At 28.7% G+C, this 22,549-nt stretch overlaps 7 protein-coding genes across 7 annotated transcripts; 3 read left to right on the top strand and 4 right to left on the bottom strand.

The window, feature by feature from the left end:
- Window positions 1-4,981: 4,981 nt before the first annotated feature.
- Window positions 4,982-5,950, bottom strand: OCT59_016108 (uncharacterized protein; the record flags this gene model as incomplete). The annotated part of the gene is made up of 1 exon (XM_025323408.2): window positions 4,982-5,950. One exon carries the CDS (start codon window positions 5,948-5,950, stop codon window positions 4,982-4,984), a length of 969 nt encoding a protein of 322 aa, XP_025185990.2.
- Window positions 5,951-6,230: 280 nt separating this feature from the next.
- On the bottom strand, window positions 6,231-6,458 carry OCT59_016107 (uncharacterized protein; the record flags this gene model as incomplete). Its single annotated transcript, XM_066132249.1, has 1 exon — window positions 6,231-6,458. One exon carries the CDS (start codon window positions 6,456-6,458, stop codon window positions 6,231-6,233), a length of 228 nt encoding a protein of 75 aa, XP_066003253.1.
- A 3,816-nt stretch (window positions 6,459-10,274) lies between these two features.
- OCT59_016106 (uncharacterized protein) lies at window positions 10,275-10,703 on the bottom strand (the record flags this gene model as incomplete). The annotated part of the gene is made up of 4 exons (XM_066132248.1): window positions 10,275-10,301; window positions 10,384-10,421; window positions 10,490-10,531; window positions 10,595-10,703. 4 exons carry the CDS (start codon window positions 10,701-10,703, stop codon window positions 10,275-10,277), a joined length of 216 nt encoding a protein of 71 aa, XP_066003252.1.
- Window positions 10,704-12,338: 1,635 nt separating this feature from the next.
- OCT59_016105 (uncharacterized protein) lies at window positions 12,339-12,734 on the bottom strand (the record flags this gene model as incomplete). Its single annotated transcript, XM_025333682.2, has 1 exon — window positions 12,339-12,734. One exon carries the CDS (start codon window positions 12,732-12,734, stop codon window positions 12,339-12,341), a length of 396 nt encoding a protein of 131 aa, XP_025185989.2.
- A 2,031-nt stretch (window positions 12,735-14,765) lies between these two features.
- OCT59_016104 (uncharacterized protein) lies at window positions 14,766-17,041 on the top strand (the record flags this gene model as incomplete). Its single annotated transcript, XM_025314073.2, has 5 exons — window positions 14,766-15,008; window positions 15,098-15,164; window positions 15,232-15,416; window positions 15,488-15,836; window positions 15,916-17,041. 5 exons carry the CDS (start codon window positions 14,766-14,768, stop codon window positions 16,899-16,901), a joined length of 1,830 nt encoding a protein of 609 aa, XP_025185988.2. The 3' UTR covers window positions 16,902-17,041.
- Window positions 17,042-19,484: 2,443 nt separating this feature from the next.
- On the top strand, window positions 19,485-20,446 carry OCT59_016103 (uncharacterized protein; the record flags this gene model as incomplete). Its single annotated transcript, XM_066132247.1, has 5 exons — window positions 19,485-19,511; window positions 19,777-19,805; window positions 19,885-19,918; window positions 19,999-20,022; window positions 20,198-20,446. 5 exons carry the CDS (start codon window positions 19,485-19,487, stop codon window positions 20,444-20,446), a joined length of 363 nt encoding a protein of 120 aa, XP_066003251.1.
- A 164-nt stretch (window positions 20,447-20,610) lies between these two features.
- OCT59_016102 (uncharacterized protein) lies at window positions 20,611-20,859 on the top strand (the record flags this gene model as incomplete). The annotated part of the gene is made up of 1 exon (XM_066132246.1): window positions 20,611-20,859. The coding sequence occupies one exon, from the start codon at window positions 20,611-20,613 to the stop codon at window positions 20,857-20,859; it is 249 nt and encodes an 82-aa protein (XP_066003250.1).
- Between the last annotated feature and the right edge of the window lie 1,690 nt (window positions 20,860-22,549).

The following is a 22,549-nucleotide window of genomic DNA, read 5'->3' as shown; positions in this document are numbered from 1 at the left end:
ACAGTCATGAATTATCGGCACACATGGGAATCAAAAGTACTTATGATAATTTAAAAGATAAATATTATTGGGAAAATATGCTGAATGATGTTGAAAGATATGTAAGGACATGTGATAAATGTCAGAGAAGAGGAAAACCACAAGGGAAAAATGAATTACACCCAATTAAAGTAGTAGAACCATGGTATCAAATCGGGATCGACTTTGTTGGACCATTGAACACAACAACAAATGGTAATAAATACATCATAGTAGCAATGGATTATTTTACAAAATGGCCAGAAGCCAAAGCAGTAAAAGAAGCAACTGCTAAAGAAGTATCAAAATTTATTTATGAAGATATCATCTGTAGACATGGATGTCCAATGAAGATATTGAGTGATAGAGGAAGTCACTTTAACAATGAAATGATTAAAGAATTAATGGAAAAATTCAGGATAAAATGGAATTTTTCTACCAGTTACCATCCAGAAACAAATGGATTGGTTGAAAGATTCAATCGAACATTAGGTCAAGCATTAGCAAAATTATCAACTAAGGATGATTGGGATCAAAAGATAGCACCCATATTATTCGCCTATAGAAATAAAAAGCACAGTTCAACAAAAATTCGACCATTTTATCTAACATATGGGAGAAATGTACGGACAATAATGGATGAAGATATCAAAGAAATCAACCTGAGTGATAGAATAGTTGGATTATTAGAAGAATTACCGAAAATCCGATATGAAGCCAAAGAACAAATATTAAAATCTCAAATAAAACAAAAAGAATATCATGACAGAAAAATAATTAAAGAACATACCTTTGGAATTGGAGATAAAATATTACTTTATGATAAAGCCAAAGCACAACAATTATCTGGAAAATTAGAATCAAAATGGTTGGGACCATTTTACATTCATGAAATACTACCAAATGGAGCCTACAAAATTAAAGATATTAAGGGTGTAATCAAGAAAACACCTGTGAATGGAGAATTATTAAAAATCTACCATACGCCGATGAGTAGATAACAATGGTTATCAGTCAAACTTAGAAAAATAAAATGATTTATAATCATGTGAACTAAAATCACATGATACGAAAAATAATTTTTGAAAATAGGAAAAATTAATGAAAATCTCCAAAGAAAGACCTAAGTGAAATCCGGTACAAGAAAACCGTGAAATTCAAAAGAACACATGACAAACCACGGGAACAGCCGCAGGACGCAGCTAAGTCAAGTAACAACGCATGCTTGATTTAGTGGTATAATTCGCACCTACCACTTCGAGACACGAGTTCGATTCTTAGAATAAATTTAATGAGGGCATTAAATTTTCATGCGGGGGATAGTTGTAATGCCGTAGTATACATAGTAAATTTATTAATTGTGAGGCGCAGTATTACATTTAATCTTAGTGTATAAAATTTTAATTTATTTTTAGTTGTATTAATAAATAGACCGAAAAGTCGTTAAACTATTGATCAGGTGATTCAAGGATAATTGGTCCGTGATGACCTTAAACTATTAGTCACGAGATTTAAGGATAAATGAAGATCCGAAAGATACTAAATTAAATAAAGTCAAGTGATCTGAGGTATCAAATGACTAAGTTGCTGATCATGACGTTAGTATTATAAATCATAATTCAGGAGTTAATGACGATCAGATGGATACAGAATTAAGATAATGGAAATACTTTAAAATAATGGAAATACTTTAAAATCATGGAAATACTTTAATAATTTAAATCCATGAATCGAAATTACGAATTTGGTTACACAAAAACAAACATAAAAGGGCGTGAAGATCACCTTTTGGGAGAAAAATTAGACGAATTTTGTTATGAATTATTCATTTTGTTATTTAATGTTATTAAACCAAGCATATTATTGTATTTGTTTATATTATTAATAAAGAGTCATTTTGTTAATACCTGAGGTGGCAAACATAATTCTCTATGGGCTCAGGTGTTACACTGTATTACATATTTCTCGGCGAATATCAAATATGTTAATAAGGTATGTTTGTTTTGTTGCTCGACTAGTTTCTAAAAGAACGTCATCAATGTTAATCGATTTTTCCGGCTCTATAGATGCTCAAAGTCAAAGTGGACATATTACTATTCTTGATCTTTTTATCAATTTGCGGAATATACGAGTTCGTTTGATTAATATTATTGATTACGTAAATAATGGTAAGTTTGATTATTTCGTTTGTTATTTCTTCACCTTACTTGCACAAGATAGATAAAAGAGTTCACTAATCGGGTCTCACCTTTTTATATAATTTACAGGATCAATTTTGAAATACACTTTTGGGGAGATTACGTTAATATGATCGCATCACGAAAATCTGATTAACGGATTTATAATAAAAAAAACTTTTGACGCTACCATACACAAAGACCTCTTTTTTTTATACGTAAAACTTTGAGTATATGAGAATAAATTACGTGTTCCTGGGATACAAACATTACTTATCAAATTCAGATTACATATTCGATTACAACTTTCATATAGGACGTGATTTATTTTATTGTGGGACTTTAGGTCTCACTTTTTTTATCACCATACATTTTCTATATCCCACGAAAAATATTCTTAATACAATGTATAGCCATTTCGGATGAATTATTTATTGATGTAGTAAATAAATTACATGATTCGGCTCATAGAGTCATAGCCATGATACACGACGGCCGAAAGGCGCCTTGCTAAATTTTCTACACTAATATACATGATTATTGACTATAGATTATACCGTCACATATATCTCTATTTGCCGGACTTCATTATACAATATGCTGGTCTTATAACGCTATGTTAAATAGTTGGGTGGTCAGTCAACCAAGTATGTGGTAACATAAAATAATGAAAAATGAAAACTGAAAAGATTCGAAGCAATAAGAACCGATTTAATTTCTCGAAGTGGAGTTCTCTTTGTTGCATTTCTTTCCGCTCATACCATTCTACAGGTCCCTATAAATTAGCATTGAAACCTTATGTTAGTTCTAGCTCATTCACTTCAGGCCATAATAGTGAATACCAAAATGGTATCGTAAACAGTGACCATTTTGACAAGTGGTTGTACACCATGACCCAACTACCTTAGGGATAAGCATACATTTCGGGAGTGACTATATATATGGTATCCTTCACCACCATCTATATCCTCTATTATGACCATCAGATCCTTTGCAAGAGTGACTCAAGAGCACTTGGCAGCCAACTACTATATCTTCAAGACGGTGAATTTGAACCTGATGACTTATATTCAGGTACCTTAACTAAGGCTCCACTTTCAAAGATATAACCCTGGGGTGGGTTCTCGTACGATGGGCCCCAGTCATCTATTTGCAACCCTTTAAAGCCGTTCGGTCAGCCCTCATAAACCTTCGCACGTTGCTTTCGCGGTGTGCAGTCAAGGATTATGGTCAGTGGGTGATAGAATACTCTTTACCCACCTCTTAAAAATTCCAGTAAACAGTAACATTTGTTAGACAGTAGGTTTTAATGTTTAATTTCTTCATAGGTCGGAGGCGACGTTATTATCCATAAAAGCCTTTTGTTATTCGTATGGACCGTCCCGTCATCTCTTTTTTTTATTAGGAGAGTTTAAAACTCGGGAACTACATTATTATTTGTTTTTTTTTGTTGGGAGAGTTTTTTTATTAGGTAGTGGCTTTTTTTGTTGGGAAGTACCTTTTTATATTATTTTCTTATCACGTGATATAAGTATATAATGTTGTCTATTGTTGTTATCAATCATGACTAATAGTTGTTTGATATATGAGTCATCTTTACTAACTCAGATTGTATTATGTATGATAAATAATATTAATAATATGCAATTATAAGATTTCCAACTAATAAACATATCTTTACTAGGTAATAAAAAGTGAGTTCAACACGAGATCAAATCGTAAAATAACTTACTCACAATTGATTTCTTCAGTATCGTTCAAATCGTTTGTAACAGTATAGATGTCCTCCTTAAAATCATTTTTGGATTTGTAGTTTTGTGGGTTTGATGGATTTGCGTGCCTTATATTATCATACATGTTTTTTATTTTTACATTTTCTTTTGGTAAAAAGGCGATGAATAATAAAGTCAATATAAATCTTGTGGAAGTTTTTTTTTTCCAAAAGTGTGTGGTGTGAATGATAAATCATGAAAGTAGATTCAATAAATTTTTTATATAATATCGAGCATATTGCGAAAATAGTTTCCACTACATAATTTAAAATACTTAAGATTGAATATTTTATGTTTAATATTTTTATGTACGCCATAACCTCTTTCGATTTCTTGATCATATTTCTACTTATGATAACCATTATTTATTTATTTTTACACAAATCAATTAGTAATTTATTTTATATATTCTATATTTACAGACTGTACTTTTATTATTATCCACTGTTCATGGCCACATTAAAACGAAGAAAATTTATTAACGAGCTCGTTATTGTGATCCTGAATTATTAGAGAGGAATTACAACTTCAAAGATGATCAAGATATAAAGTCAAAGTAAATTGATTAATCCAGGGACTGAATTTGTTTTAAATAATTTTCTAATCGATTTACCCTTTATGAAATAAAATATTTCTTTTATGTTAAAATATTTTTCTATAGAAAATTGAATATAAACATGACGCTTATAATAAGGTAAAAAAATATTACTCTCAAAAATAAGAATTTTAACAAGTTCATTAAAATATCACAATTTTATTATTGTTTAACCAACTTAATGAGAAAGCAAGGCGGGTTGTAACCCAAATTTAATTGTAGTATGATCAATAATAATTTCGATCTCGTAATTTTTGAGAAATTTATTTCTTTATATTTCAGTTTTGTTTACATACAGTAAATTGTCTTTCGAAATTTTTTCAAAATTTAAGTTTTTTCAATTACAGTACAATTATTATTTAGTATACACCCTATCAAATATTACATAAAAAAAAAACATTATTACGTCTTTAATAATTTTATTGGCTTGGTAAGTCGCAAACTTTTTTTATGCACAATCCATACGGTCTGATATCATCATCTCCTGGTATAACCCAATAATTATTACTATTATACATACTTAATCTTGCAGGGTTAATCCTATTCTGAAAAACAACCTTCCATCTAGCGTTATAGCGGTCAAAATGTGTAGCATATCGTTCAGCAACATTAATTTGAGGGGATGAATATATTCCCGATCCATATGCAAAGCGTACTCCTCTATCAAGCTGATAACCCTCTCTCGCAATAGAGTCTGCAAATTCCGATTTAGTTCCATGATAAGAAACTGGCCATTCATGAGAGCTAGTGCCAACACTTCCCAACCATGTCTTATCAGTTCCATACCTTCTAACATTAAGAGCAATTCTTTTCCATCCATAAGGTCGTCTGTATAATTCCATTCCACGAATGAAAGTTGCTCCATTATCTTGCAAATTTGTGAAGTCATAATCATATGTTGGTTCCAATATATCATCTCTGATAACATAAAAATCATAGTTGCCTCCAAAGACTTTAGACAAAATTTGTATTGTACAATATTTCTCTATTTTGTAAGATGTTAGAGTTCTATTATCATCCAGTTGTTTACCATTAAATGTAAGACGTATCATCTTAATATCAGATCCAAATTTTGCACAAATGGCGCCTTTAAACTCAAGAACAGTGATACTTGGATCAACAAACATTGATTGGCTATCCTTATCGAGAGGTTTGAGAGGTTTGACGAAAATTTGAATTAATTTGTTACTATCAGAAGAAGTTAAATCTTTAGGCGGAACCATATTTTTAGGTTCAATTCGTGTAAAAGATTTTTTATGAAAGGTATCAAGGTCTAAAATTTGAGAGGGATCAACTTTTAAACCTTTGATTTTGCACTCATCATATGTTTTTACGGGTTTATTAATTATAGATGAAATCGCTGAGGCAACAAGTGGTAATTGAGACATTTTCAATTTTTTCTAGTTAATTTACTAAATTTTATTAGTTTATTTTCGAAATTTATTTTACGAAAACGAAAATATTTTACATTTATTTATATCTTTTAAACAATGGTTTATACCTTAACCAAATGTGAAGTTGCTCCGACGGTCTGACCGTTTTTATCGGACTATATTTTTTCCGATAGAATGATCTTCATCAACGTGACAAAATGCGTTAGTTAATTTGAAATTGAAATAATTTTAAATACTAAATAAGTATTAACCTTATAATTTTAGACAATATAATTTAAATATCAAAACAATATTGTATTTGATATACTGTTACGATATCAAAATGATTTTCAAAATCATACCAAAATGATATCTTGTTATTGTTAACGATATCATTAAGATAATATTTATTATATAAAATATCGAATGATATCAAAAAATCATTTGATAACATTTTGTTATCAAAATGAGATGTTTGAATTTTTTGAGATTTCTGTAAAAGGTTTACGTTATCATATTTCATGATTACACCTTTTAGTTTTTATAATTTTGAGTAAAATAATTTTGAATTTTGAATTTTCAAACATTCTTTCCAAACCATTTTTTTTTTTAAAGAATAAGAAATTTAAATTTAAGTAATAGTTATTTCACGGGGAGTCATGATTTTCACGGCGCAGCCACGAAAATCATGATATTTATGCGACACGTGAAATAACTCTTTTATCTCATGGAGACTAACGTAAGAGTGGGAAAGGTATAAATAAACTATAACAACATGTGAGCATGAAAAATCAGAAAAATTACAGGCATAAATATATCATCAAAAAAATCACTGGCGACCAATTAGTAAACATGAGATAAATAAAATTAATTGATGATGATGATACTTTAAATAATTTATCTCAATTATCTCAATTATCTCAATTATATATATCACTTGAATTTATTTATAAATTTTCTAATTGTAAAATATTTAAGCTTTGTACATTTAAAATAAATAATTTGTATAATTCTTTTTTCCTCATCATCATGAGCGAGCTCTAAATTAAACGGGTAGTCATTATTGCACAATTTATAAGGAAAATTTTTAAAAATGGAGAAATTCCACATTTACTAATAAATGATAAGATGGCGTCATTTAATACACTAATACTACACTAGCATTAACTAAAATTGTGTTAAAAATGTTAGATAATTATAACAATGAAGTAACAAATTAATAAAAATGATATTTTTAAATTTATTGGTAATTTTATTTTTAGCAAAATGCACCAATTTATCATTTAAATAACTATTTTTTGATAATCTTTCTTGAAATATTATGTAATTGTTTTGCCCATTCCATCATTACCGATTTTATGTCCATTGAAACCTACAAAAGAAAGCAAAAAGAAACGTTAGTACGTTTCTTAACAATATGCGTACCCTAGAAAGCCAGAGTCATTAAAGACATAAAGAAAATTTTGAAAGTTTTATTACATCTGAAACTCGTCCACGAAGCCCTGTTGACCGGTATTTTTATAAAAAAAATAGACATTAACAAAAATATTTCTTTAATTTAACCAAATAAAGTCTGGTGAACTTACGATTTCGTTCATTCTCTACAATCTTTTTATCCTCTTTTCTAAAGTGTTATGTTGGGAATGATAATCTTCCAATTATTTCTTTAGTACCCAATTTTCACCGGAAAGCGCACTATACACTTCTGCATTTTGCTCGTTTAGTCCGAATATCCGGGCTAATTTCTCTGTGTATCTGATAACTTCCTGCTCGCTGGATGCATCAGATGAATGATTTTGATCAGTTCATCCAAGAATTCGAACCTAAAAAAAAAAAATAAATGGAACATTAATAAATGTTCGTCAGAACTTAGAAAAATAAACAAAATATTTCAAAATAAATACTTTTGAAATATTTTTAATATTGTTCAAGAAAGCAAGGTCCTACAAAATAAAAAGAAATGTCAGTGACATTTCATTATATAAAAAATTTGGAAGACAAAGAAATTCTAATCCTAACACTAATTCTAATCCCCTAACCATAATTTCCTAACCCTAATTCTAATCTCCAATTCTAAATTCCTAAATTCCTAACCCTAAAAAAATGTATGTTACCTAAGTCTGTAATCAAAGTTTAACTAAACCCGGCTTAGTATAAGTCGTGAGGGAATAGAGAAATCCTGTTTCAAGCAGATAATTTCCTAAATCCTCAACTAAAGCAATACCTCAAGATGTCGCTATAGAAACCTAAAAAATGCAAAGAAAAGAAACGTTAAACATTTCATTAAAGAAAATTAAAAAATATATACATGTATCAAAAATTAGTTACTTACATCCGAAATATTAAAGACTTGAGACCCAAGAGCATAGAGAAAAAAATAAACAATAGTACTAGATGAAATCCAAGTGGTATATAGTACTAGATGAATATTGTTTGATCAGCAAATGAATATTCCCATCATTTTTCTAGTTTTTATTCCGAAGAAACTCAGACACGTGATAATTTTTCTGAAAAATTTTTTATAGGGTACCCATCAGAAAAAGTGAAACCATTTCTAACTATATCAGGAATTTCTTTAATGTCATTAATAAGTAGCTATTTCTAACTATATCAGGAATTTCTTTAATTTCAACAATAGGTAGAATAGCGTCAGCGTGTAAAAAATCTCTAAGAAAATACCGGAAAAATCCGGAATAAATTGAAAATTCCGGATTTGCTTAAAAAAAAAAAGTATATTCACTGAATATATTCCGGTACTAATAAAATTTCCCAGAAATCTAATATACCATATTCAAAAAAATTTCTGGAATCTAAAATCTTTCTGGTTTTACAAGGAATCTTTCGGAAAATCCGGCAAATTTAGAATAGATTTTGTACGCTGGCACGAGTACTTTCCATTCGGGCAGCATATTTTGCTACACTTTTATTTGTTGAAAAATTTCCCATCCACGGATTAGGGATTAAGGATTAAGGATTAGGGATTAGGGATTAGGGATTAGGGATTAAGAATAATTATGAAACTTTGTTTTTCATATTAATAAAATTGTTAACAGGAATAAACAGTAATAAACGTCCCAGTCGTCCCATCAATAAAAAATGGTCGATTATACTGAAATCCCATTCGTCCAGATCTGCCTACAAAAGAAAGAAAAATGAAACATTAATAAACGTTTATTTAAAATAAATGAATTGAAAAACAAAAAACAAAAACAGTCGATTTTATACCTAAATCCCACTCGTCTAGACCGTCTAAAAAAAAACATCTTTTTTTTTTTTGATTCAATATTCAAATACTTTGTTTATTTGAATTGTTTTGATTATGGATAAAAGAACATAAAAATAAGGTGTATTATGAGCAATAATAAATAATATGTGATTTTATAACTATTATAATTTTGAGAAATAATTCTAACGTGTAAAAAAAATTTTGAGATTTAAAATATTTCGAGATGAAAATAAATGGTGGAGATTGGTTGAAGAATATTATGATATTAAGAGATTGGGTTAAGGTTAAAGTGAAAAGTAATAGGAATTAAGGAATAAATCAAGGAAGAATTATGAGAATGAACTTTTATATGAATTTAATTTATTGATTCTTTTTGAGTTCTTTTGTTTTTTTTTTGTAAAAAAAAATATTTTTGCCATTTCTCTAGGAATTTTCAGAGTATTTTTATAAGAAAATATTTAACAATCATGCAGTTCTATTTGGGCGTAAAACAAAGGGAATGTTTCAATATTACGTCCAAATAAAAAAAAATTAAAAGACGAATTAAAATAATGAATCGCTTTACCTTCCCAATGAAATTGATTATGATGATGTAAAATAAGTTAGATAGTAAAAAATTGAGCGATACACACTGTAATATTGGAAGCAAATTTTTAATAACAGAATAAATGATTTTTTATTATTCGGAAGTCTACATTTTCAAAAGGAAACAAATCAAAATATTAATATACGTTTTCGTTACAGTAAATTAAAAAAAAAAGTAAAAAACCCACCAACCGAATCAAGAAACATTGACAATTAGAGCTCTTGCTTTAATTTGGTCGAATTCTTTTCTTCCTTACTAATTTACTTTTTCGAGAAGGATTTGTATTTTTTCCAATCAGCTGCTGAACGTTTTTCCTTCGGGTTGATTATAAACCACTCCATTCAAGTTTTTCTTACTCCAATTAGAAACTGGATAACGAGAGGGAGAGTATTCAAGCCGCTATTGGATACTTTCCAGACACTTCAAACACTCCGTAAATCTTTCCGCTCGGTCATTTTACTGATAAAATGAGCCGCAGAATTTTAAGTTCTTAAACCTCCTTTTCTTCGTTTAAAAGATTAAAAAAATCAACCAAAAAGGAGCCGAATAGCCGCCTAAAAAAAGAATAAAAAACAAAATCATTAGTTAATATTTTTGTTAAAATAAAAATATTTAAAGGAAATAAAAAACACACACCACGACCCACACGTCCAAAGATCCTGAAGAATAAGTCGCTTAAAAAAAAATGAAACGTTGGTAAACGTTTCATCAAAGAATAGTTAAAAATGATAACCTCTCCTACCAAAACATCCCACGTTTCCAAATATTACAAAGAACTGGCCGTCTACAAAAGAAAAAAAAAGATAAATTATTAGACAAATTCGTTAAAAAAAAAATTTTCACTTACCGAGATCCAAGTCCAAACTCCAAAGAGACCGGAAGAAGCGCATAAGAAAGAAAAGAAATAAACTGTTAATAAAAGTTCGAGACACTACTAACAGTTCGGTTTCCTTCATTTTTTTAATCGGTTCTTTTGGAGTTCGGACTTGGGATTTCAGTAAGTGAAATTTGTTTTAAAGTTTGTTATAATAATAAAAAAACTATAATTATATTAATTTTACCAAATAATTACCGTCTAAAAAAAGAAAAAATAAAAACAAAACGTTACACCCAACGTTTTGTTTGAAGACATTTCGACTTTTGAAATGTCAAGTTTAAAAAAAAAGCATGAGCTGATCAACGTTTACCCTTTTTTTATCGATGTTTTCAGAATTGTGTTACCCAGGATCGTCCCATCTTTCATGTAATCAGTAATAGAATGTTTCGTATCAATAAATAAACTTGACAATAATACATTTATACTATTCATGAAAACTATTCAAGATGACATTTTTCTTTCAGACTTGAAATATTTTAATATTGTATATTCATCGCTAAAATAATTTGGTCATTAGGTTCGTTTCATGTGTGTTGATTATTTTTATTGATGATAAATTTCATTATTTGTGCATAATTTATTACATGCTTTAAGTCCATTGATCCCATTGATCCTGAACTCCCGGTAAGAAGCAATGGATAACTGCTATATAAAACTAAAAGTAGTCATAATATTAATTCCAGAGCCTTTGCCATGAATGAATAATTAATTTTTTTTTTTACTTTTATACTTTTATTTTTGCCGTTACAGTTTATTATATTTCAAATAAAAAAAATGGCTTAGGCGCTTAGCTAAACTAAACTAAATTGTAGAGCTGCGACCCGTCAAAATTTCTGGTTCCGGATCATACCCAATTCAAAAAAAAGTATTACCCGACTCCATAGCGGGTATTACCCGTTTGTACCCGTTTACCTTTTTATCAGATATGACTCGAGTAATATCCGGGTATTACCGGATAATATCAATTCTTTTTCTCAATAAATATATAAATTAAGATATTTATTTAATTTAAAAAACATTGATATTGTTTAAACTTTGAAAAATAAAAATTATCAAACAAGCGTTGTTAAAGGTGCCGGCATTAAAGTTCTGGCTTGAGACATCTTAACTTGGCAAAATTAATTTTCGGTTGGAGTAATTACCCCGGGTAATATTCGGGTATATGTGGATATTCATAAATACTCGAGTATACCCGGATTGTATCCGGGTAAACGGGTAACGGGTCGCAGCTCTACCAAATTGAGCAGATCAGAGCCCTAATAAGTCAAAGCTAGCCGTGCAAATTACCAAAGTAGAATTAAAGGAAAAGTTAAAAGAAGAAATTGAATTGGAAATCTGAGCCAAGATGGAAAAATGAAATAAACCGTGAAACATAAAGTCATTCATCTTTCAATAAAGTGGCATGGATAGTGATGAAATTGCTTATTCATGAAAGCCAATATCAAATTGTCTTATAATAAAATTTATTTCGCAAAAAAATCTTCGTTAACAGCTTACGAATATGAGATTTTTAGATGTTAAAATCTGTACTACGCTGTGAACTTTATATTTTTACTTATAAGTCAAGAAAATATCAATACAATAGAAGCAAGACTACAAATAAATAATAATTATAAATATCTAAGCACTACAATAGATTATAATAACACATGTATAAACACACGCAAATAATAAGAGAAACTCTTGAAGATTTACTGCTAAATGTCCACTATCATTATTTTAAAGCAACTTTCATAGGTACAGAATCTTCTTTTTTCCAATTTCCATCATCATCTACATAATATTTAGATACACCATCTATCCATGTTGCAGAGTATATTTTGGCGAATTCACCTTCACCAATTTCTTTTATGTCTGTAAATCTATTGAATGGTACCCGTTCAAATAATCCATTATAATACACATTTCTTACATTATATATTATATTTTTTATAAACTTATCAACATTTGGATTTCCACTGGTCCATCCTTCTATCAATTTAAATGGGTCACATTCTTTACACCATAATTCTTCAGAAAAGGGTTTATCACAATACGAACAATATTTATCTTTTACTAGATTAATAAATTCAGCTTCAGTAGGATTATTTTCATAGTCATCTACGCCCATTTTAATTATATTATAAAAAGAAAAAAAGAAAAGAATCCGTGAGAAAGTAAGGGTTTCCATTTTTCTTTCAAAAATTGAAGTTTCGTACAAAACATTTGTTTAGTAAACAACGCCGTAGCTTATGTGTGACAGGAGTGACATTTATACTATGACAGTTAATTGATCGACAGATTTTACTCATTATGTGTTTAACGGCGATTTGTTTCTAGAATAATTAACAATAATAAAAAGTGAAAGGATGTTATACAAAGTGATAATATCTTTCGGTGTTAATATCTGAAAGTATTAAAATTTGGTGATTAAAATATATACACTTATTGAACGATGTATGTATTAGAAAAAACTGTTTAAATAAATTCTGTTAATCATATTTAATAAAGAGCATGTTGATATATATTTTGTTTTAGCCGTAAAACATGAAATATTTGATAACCTGTAGTTTTTCAGATCCAGTATAACCTTTTAATTTTTTAAAGGTATTTCTGAATTTCGTATATATTGAATTCAAGGTTTTGTTTGGAAGTTATTTTTCAAAGTGAAACGATAAAATTTTGGGTTTATCACATTATAAAGAGAAGGAACATTTATGGACATTACCTTATTAATCATTTCATATTCTTCTATATGCATTTGTTCGATAGCGTTGGTAATATGTTGGCTGACATTTGTGTTGATCCTTTAGAAACCATTTTTTAACTATTTTCTTTGCCTAGAATCAATAATTTGATAATCATGTGATTAGCTTTATTTAATTTTAATCACTTGAAAGTATATATGAATATACAATAATTATATATTAAACTTATCTTGCAACTAAGAATTGGATAATAGGCAAAATTTGCGAAAGTATGAAATTAATTGACCTCACTATGTTTTACTATTTGTAAAATATTATATTTGAAATTTTCATAATGCTGCTCTATTCGTCAAATATCTACAGATTTCTTAAAAATTTTATGCCGATTTCTAACATAATTTACACTTGAACAGTTGAACTACCGATAAAAGAAATTATATTGATTATACTATTTGATAAAATAATTTTACCAATTTACAATATATCAACCGAGAGTTCGCTTAAAAGAAAATTTTATTATTATATAGTATATTATAAACCAAAACTTCGAATTGATAGTATAATATAAATTACGTCTAGTTAATTAGGAATTTCAAAATTTTATTTATTATTTCAATGGAATAATCTTTGAAAAATATATATAAATTTTATAAACAAGCTTCTGAGAATATCACTTTACACTGTATAACTTCTTTTGAGAATATTTAAATCAGACATTACTATGTCATGTATTAAATTATTTTATAAAAGATGATAAATTTGTTTTTTGTTTGATATAGGCAGCTATTTTTACTTTATCACATGATTTACGAATAGTTTTTTTAATATAATTAATGTTACCAATCTACTAATAAGGATTGGATTGCAAATAAAGTCGTTGCCAAACATATCATAGCGAATTGAAGTAGAGTTCCAATCCGAGGATCGACGAATGGGATATTTTGGCAATTTGCATGTGGATTTAATCAATAAAGGTAAGGATTTTTTTTTGGATACACTAAGTCCATATCTCAATACACAATGTAGTAAATTTATAGAGTTTTGTTAATAATAATAAAAAAAAAGAGAAATTCTATTCGGATTGAATTTTTCATCCGATCGGATGGATTTTCGATCCGAGTTGAATTTCTTGTCCATTTTATAATTGAACCGGATTTTAATTTTACTATATTGCGCATTAGAGTAGAATCCGAAGATATCTCAAAAAAAAATCTTGACTTATGTATAATCGTCCATCCGTCGATCCTCGGATTGGTGCTTTTAATCTCATGATCGACACGTACAATATCAGCCTAATGTCTCACAAACATATGTAATAGGCTTAATTTAGACTAAATTTCATAGTCCAACGCCCCAGCCGACGATCAAGTGTCTCACGCCATTTTTTATAAATAGAATGGATATGTTAAATTGTACAAAAATTTAACTTCCACGATTTCGTATTTACATTTACAATGTCTTATAACACCGAATTTAAAGTTATTGGTAATTCAAATGAATGGATTTATTGGATTGAAGAATCTATTGCGAAAAATCAAATTAGATATTACGATTACAAACATTTTAACAATATTCAAGAAATTGGTACTGGAAGGTTTGGAAAGGTCTATCGTGCAAACTGGAAAAGTTCTCATAATTTTTTGGCATTAAAATCTTTCTTTAATTTCAACGGCATGGCTAAAGAAATTGTCAACGAAGTAATTATAATAAATAAATGAATGATGTTTTCATTACTATTTTAACATTACGTTCCTAGTAGTAATATACCATTCTATTTATGTTTTAGATTAAACTTCAGCATGAAATGGATTTTCATGAAAATATTATTCGCTTTTATGGTATTACAACAACAGGTAAAATAATTATTTTAAACATTATTTATATAAAATTAATCAAAAATAATTTTTTTTTTTTCAAAAGAAAATCAAAGCGATAATTCGAAAAAATATTTGCTAGTGTTGGAATATGCTGATAGTGGCACTCTTCGAAGCTATTTAAACGAACGCTTTGAAGAACTCTCTTGGAATGATAAATTAGATTTGGCATTTCAATTAACTAACGCTATATCATACTTACACGATCAAGAAATCGTTCATCGTGATTTGGTAGGTTATTTATCTATTATCATTTTATTAAATTATACGTACTTAACATAATCATTGTTTTATAATAACAGAATTCCAACGATATTTTAGTTCATAAAAATACTATTAAATTATCTGATTTTGGTTTGTCAAAAAGGATTAAAGAATCTTACGATAATCAATCAAAATTATTTGAAATGGTTGCTTATGTTGATCCACAAATATTTAATAAAAAAAGTGATAGCAACAATCAATATCAATATTCATTAAATAAAAAGAGTGACATTTATAGTATTGGCATACTCTTATGGGAAATTTCTAGCGGACGGCCACCTTTCTGTAATGAATCTTATGATGTTGATTTGGCTATGAAAATTTTACAAGGTCTTAGAGAGACGCCTATTCCTAACACGCCTGATGATTATGTAATGACTTATACTGGTAAATACAATCAAATTTTAATTATAATTTCGTAATGATAATTGGTTTAATTGGTATATTTAATTGATTTTTTATTTAGATTGTTGGAATGACAAACCAGAAAATCGTCCAACTATCAATCAGGTTGTTACTAAATTAAATACAGTTATTATTATGAAATTATCAAGTGAACAGCAGCTTAAATCAAATGATAATTTATTACATGGGGAAACGTCTCAAATTCTTCAAAATTTTAATAAGATAAATACCAACGAAATAGAACCTTCAATTTCATCAAATATGAATAACTTTGGTTCATCTGTTAATGAAATTATTCATTGTCTTGAAAAAGTAGAAATCGGAAAGAAAAAAATTGAAGCTTATTATTATTTTAATTCTCATAATATAACTTCACAAGAAATTTATTATTGGCTATTAGATAATCAGAATGATGTAAATTCTATTTTTTTACTTGGATTGTTTAATCAATATGGAATTGAAATTGGTATTGATAAAGAAAAAGCATTTGAATTATATCAAATTGCAGCAAATTTAGGAAATGAATTTGGAGTAACTAGTTTAGGAAATTGTTATTTATATGGAATTGGAACTATTGTTAATAAAAATAAGGCATTTGAATTATATCAAGAGGCTGCAAAATTAGGAAATCCACGTGGAATAAGTAATTTAGGATATTGTTATTTTTATGGAGTTGGAACTTTAGTTAATCTTAAAAAATCAGTCGAATTATTTCAAGAAGCAGCAAATTTAGGAAATACGAATGGAATATGTAATTTAGGGCATTGTTATTTAAGGGGAATTGGAACTGTTTCTGATCATAAAAAGGCATTTGCATTGTTCCAAAAAGCAGCAAATTTAGGAAACGAATTGGCCCAATATTATCTTGCTCTTATGTATGAAATTGGACATGAAGTTGAAAAGGATATAAATCAAGCGATTTATTGGTATAAAAAAGCTGCTGAACAAGGACATAAACACGCTCAGATTAAATTGATTGAATTAAGTTTATTATATATTCAAAAGAAGAGTATTAAACAAATGGTAAAACAGATATATTTTGTATAGGATATATAGAATAAATATTTCCATAAAAAATACTGAATTTTATAACAAAGTTTTTGAATTTTTGAATTATATTAATTGTGAGATAAATTTTTCAAGATTATTTTATTTTAAGAATAAATAAATAAATAAATGTATTAATTAATTCTAATGATTTTTTTTAATGTAAAATAGTTTATTGTGAATTTACAAAAAGACATGCATTTGCACAGAGGGAATTTTTTTGCTTCGCATGGAGAATTTTTTTTAATCCAGTATAACGTGATTTTTTATAATTAAAAATGATTATTGTGTGTATGAATCAATGATCTCGCCCGGGATCAACCAATCAAATTGGATTTACCAATATAACAGTTATTCGGCACTTCGTGCTGAAAAACTATTATGTGTTTATTTCTTTTATATTTAATTTTAGAAAATTTCTAAGTTTACACGGGGTGTTTGTACACAGGTCATATAAATATAATTTTTAATAGACTAATTTTTTGTTTTTTAATTTGAAATTGAATGCTACCAACATTATACTCTTTTACTTTTTATTCTTATTATATTACAAATAAATATATATATTTTCACCTGCTCTGCAAGTTTACTTAAGACATTAAAGAAGGTTTTGAATGCCGTTTTTAATCTACTAATATGACCCGTGTTTAAACACCCCGTGTACAAATAGAAATTGCCTTAATTTTATTATAATATTAAAAATTATTATTTATTGTTTATGACTGAAACGCAACACTGATGAAAAAAAAAATATTAATCAAATGTTATCTCTCATGATTTTGATCAATAGTACATTTTTAAGTGAACTAGGTAGAAAGCTTTAATCAAAAGGACTAGAACATCGTCAATAATTTCATTTGACTACCAAGATCGTGAGCTCAGATGGGAAATCTTATTTCCGTTTGAAATTAGGAGATTCGAATCTCAAAATACTTATTTGAATATCTCATAAGATTTGAATTTCTCATGAGATTCGAACATTCGAATGTCCATGATAAAATTTGCTGATCGTCTTTGACAAGATAATTAATGAGGTTCAAATTATATTCGAATTTACATATCAAATACAATTTATATAAATATAATTATGCAACCTAAGCTGATTAGTTGAGTCACTTTTTTATTATAACGTAACATCTGTCATATTTGTTTATTTAAAAGACTATATTTAATATACAGTATAACTTACATTATTTTCAGCCCAGTAAATCATTAAAAAAGAGTAACTCATTATAAAAAGAGTGGAAATTTTCTTGTAGGATAAAATAATCGAAGAGATCGTAAAATTCTTTTTTCCATATATATATATATATTATAATTTTCTTTGATTTCTACAACCCAATCCCTCAAAATTCATTAACTCTCTTCAAAGGTTTAAATATTTTCAATATTCATATTCGCTTCTTACTTTTATTCCTAAAAAATGTATTATGTGATCATCCTAGGATCCATTATATTGGTATCGACTTTATAAAATAAAGTGTATTCGCGAACCAAAATTGGCAAGAATAATTCTAATGATTATTTTTTTAAGTTTTTTTTACAGTATTTTATTTTATTTTCTTGGAATTTGCCACCTCTTGTTCGCTATAAAATTCCAATTATCGGTCATACGTATAGTTATTTGTTTAATTTCGAAGCATTCTTTAAACAATGTAAAATCAGCGGTCAACATTAATAATAAATTTGATAATTTATGATAAAAAAAAAAAATATTATCTTGATTAACCATAGTTTGTCACGTGAATCACATTATAAAAGATTAATAGATATAGTATAATTTAGAAATTTTGTTTTGTGTTTATGTTTATGTTTATTTTTGTTTTATATTAGATACCTTTATTGATCTGATGCTATCGTGTCAAAATTGTAATTGATTTAATACGTCGAATACTAATAAAAAAAAAAAAATTTTTTTTCTACTTTTTCAACTTTGTCACACGATTTCAGAATATGCTAGTTACAATTTATAGTCCTAATGATGTACCAGGACAATTTATGATACACCTGAAGATAAACAAATAAATTAAATAAAAATATTGAATTATAATGAAAAATATGATTATGATGACGATGATGACTTTCATCGGGAAAGTTTTTATGGCGGCAGTCCAGTCTACAGACTGCGGCTTTTTATAAAAAATCTACGCAGTTTTGCAAATTAAAATTGCAGATTTTTTTGGAGATTTTTAAAGTTAAAGTTAACTCCCACCATTCTATGATAAACTTTACATAAAATAAACTTTACATAAACTTCACTTTCTTACAATAAAAAATCTTTTGCCATCAAATACAATAAAAAAATTCTTTATTTCTTTTTCATCACAATAAAAATCTTTGCATCAAAAAAATTTTTTTTTAAGTTTTGAAGTCTTGCGAGTGAAATTGGCAAGTTCATCTGGCTTCAAAAACATTTTACCGTGAGATCGAAACTAATTAAACTAATTTTTTTTTAAAAAAAAAGAAATTTATTTAAAAATAATATTTCTTTTCTTTTTTCAGAGTTTGAAGTTTCGAAGTTCATTCACCTGAGATCTTCGAATTAATCTTAAAGTAAAAAGGTTTCTTTTTTTTTCTTTTTGTATGACCCTGCTAGCTTCCATTTCGGAAGTAAATAAACACCTTCAATTTTTGTTTATTCTTTTTAACGAAACATTTTTAATGTTTCTTTTTTATTTTTGTAGCTTCAGGCATGGGTTATGCGGCAATTCAAAGTTAAATACCTTTGAAACTTTTTTTTTATTCTTTTTTACGAAATGTTTCTAACGTTTCATTTTATTATTTTAAAAGAACTTGGGGCTACCTTTCAAATTTTATTTTTTTTATTTTTTTTTGAATGAAATGTTAGTTACTAATGTCTTGTCCTTTTTTGTAGGTAATCGAAGTTCTTTGGACTGATGTCAAGTAAATACTTTCGAACTGTTTTTTTTTTTCTTCAATTTAACGAAACTTTTCTAACATTTTCGTTTTTATTCATTTCTAGGTCTTGGGCAGGCTTTTCTTATGAAATTTCGAAGGTATTTTACCTTCAAAAACAATTTTCCTTTTGCCTTTTTTAGTGAAATGATACTAATGTTTCATTTTTTTCTTTATGTAGACCCCTCAGGCTTTCATTTCGAAGGTAAATATAAAATATTTTTTTAATTAAACAATTCATGATTTTACCGATCAGTGGAGCAAAATTTTGCTGATCACTAATTAAATTTGGAAAATTATGGAAATTAGCCATTAGAAACAAAGAAATGCCAAGTAATTTGCTGTGGAGACGATGCCCAGCCTAAATGCCCCATGACTAGCTAAAAGAGCGAGCTGATTACTATGAGGAAGTTTTGACTGACTATCGGTCCAAATGCCCTAGATTACAAGAGCTTAAAAAAATGCAACGGCAAAATAATAGAGTGCAGTCAGACCTATTCCGTGAAGCACTTCCGGTCACAGAAAAATGGGAATATCTTGAAGCTGAATGGAAGCCATCAGATCGTATTTTATCAGCACATCTACTTTCCCGAAGAATTGCTTCCCAAAGATGCTTAAAACTTCATTGAGAAAAATATCCCAATGTACCGATCCCATTAATCTATAGGCCAAAAGATGGATGCAAACAAAATTGTCTTGTTCCGATCCCTGGCTCATCCAAAAAAAGGAATTAGTGAAAAATGATAAAATACACTTGCCCTTAAATACTATCCCTGACAAATTCTTAAAAGATATGTTAGCGGATAAAAAAGTCATAGATTGGGAACTTGGATATGCTATGACTATTCGCACTAGTCAAGGAATGACCCTTAAAGCTCCACAGAGTGTTTGGGTCATTGATGAAAACCTAGCTTGGGATAACCTAATATATTTAGCAGTTGGTCGTGTGGAATATTTAAGCCAACTCATTCGGGTTGAGGCGCCTCCATTACCTCCTGAAATTGCCAAGAGATTGAGGAGGCAAAAAAGAATAGACGGCTAGAGCACGAATTGAGACCATCTATTCAGGAAAAACTTATTGGATATATGAGCCAGGATAAGGAAAAAGGCCATGAATTTAATCTAACAGTTGACTATATCCTTATATTAAAACATATTCAAGAAGACAAATGCGCATTATGTCTCATTGAAATGAAATTCGAATAGGATCGGCCAGGAGATATATCCCAGTGGACAGTAGATCGAATTCACAATAGTTTGAGACATATCAAAGGGTCACCTGTCTTCTATGCAACCGAAATCACAGAGTCTAGTTCATGCCGGTGATCCAGACTAGTGAATGGCGCATATATACAATCAGGAAGAGAAGTTATAGTGTCAACATAAATATTAGATTTTTTTTTTTTATCCGATGAAGTAAATATCCAGTTAAGAAAATACAACAAAAATGGCATATTGTTAAATCAAGGGAGTCTAATAAACCGAAAAACTCTGGCTAGCCTACGAAATTCATCTCTTTCGGCTTGGCGCTCAGTATAGTCATAGGACCGGCAAACCCTGGCCAATCTAAGAAATTCACCCTTTATATCATATTGGGATAAGATATCCTGATAGTACCCGTTTAGTTCATGGTCATGTTTTAAATAATATTGTGTACGACGACTTGTAAAATAACATATAAGTCGTTTTTTATTATGAAGTAGTTGTCTTCTACCATAGCGAGAAGAATTTAAGAAACCTTTATGATTATATAGCATAGAAAGAGAAATAGTCTTTGCATATAAATGATTAAGAATATTTCTCCATATCTCACTCACGTTGCAATAGTTAACAATTTCAGTAATATTGAGATGATTATCATATAGGTGAAAAATAATATTATCACGAATGCTGGGAATATTAATAAACTCAGCTTTTCTTTTTTTCCGAATAATATGCTTAGATGCAGCATTCCATTGGTGATTTACTCTGGCGCAACTCCTATAAAGATCTTTTCTACTAAGAAAGGCAAAAATAATTTTAAGTAGCTCGGGTATTTCTAGGGTATGATACATATTTTTTTTCTTGCAGATAATCATCGACAATTGAATTGGACAAACTATCAGGTAATGGCTAAAAAATCGAGGAATAATCGGCGCAAGACCGCAGGTAAGTTTACTACCAATCCCACGCAGTACTTACCATTATGCAATCCAGCCAAATATGATCACACATATGATAGGGCAACTGGGATAGTAGGCGTGTTCGATTATCCCGAACTGTGTGATTATCTTGGAGTCCGATCCGGTGATAATTAACAGTTATTTTTTTTTCTTAATACAGACAATAATTAGACTAATTTCCGCAGATAAGGAATGGAAAACGATAAAAAAATATTCATCCCTTATTTTCCCTGATTTGGGGAAGTCAATCAAAGAATTTGAGAAAAGTCTGGCGGGGTTAGAAGCCAGTGTAAAGTTGATATAAAAAACCGTTACCGAATGATATTTCCGATTCTGATTTCTCAAACAGTCCGATTAATGCTAGTCCGGAGCGATGATCACTAGTTCGGAAGAATTACTGAGCCACAAATTGTGCGACAAATAAAATAATCAAAATGCAGGTCTGTGCGACAGGGAAATTTCAAGCGAAAAAAAATATAACTTCCTATTATTTTTTTTTTCCCAAACAAATGTGGCCGGAGGAGGAAAAAAAAATGTCTAGTTACGGTATAGGACTTACCCTAAAAGCAA

This window comes from Rhizophagus irregularis, chromosome 24, assembly GCF_026210795.1.
Source record: "Rhizophagus irregularis chromosome 24, complete sequence".
NCBI lineage: Eukaryota > Fungi > Glomeromycota > Glomeromycetes > Glomerales > Glomeraceae > Rhizophagus > Rhizophagus irregularis.
Note: the sequence above shows the minus strand (reverse complement) of the source record. Positions and strands in the feature narration are given on the sequence as shown.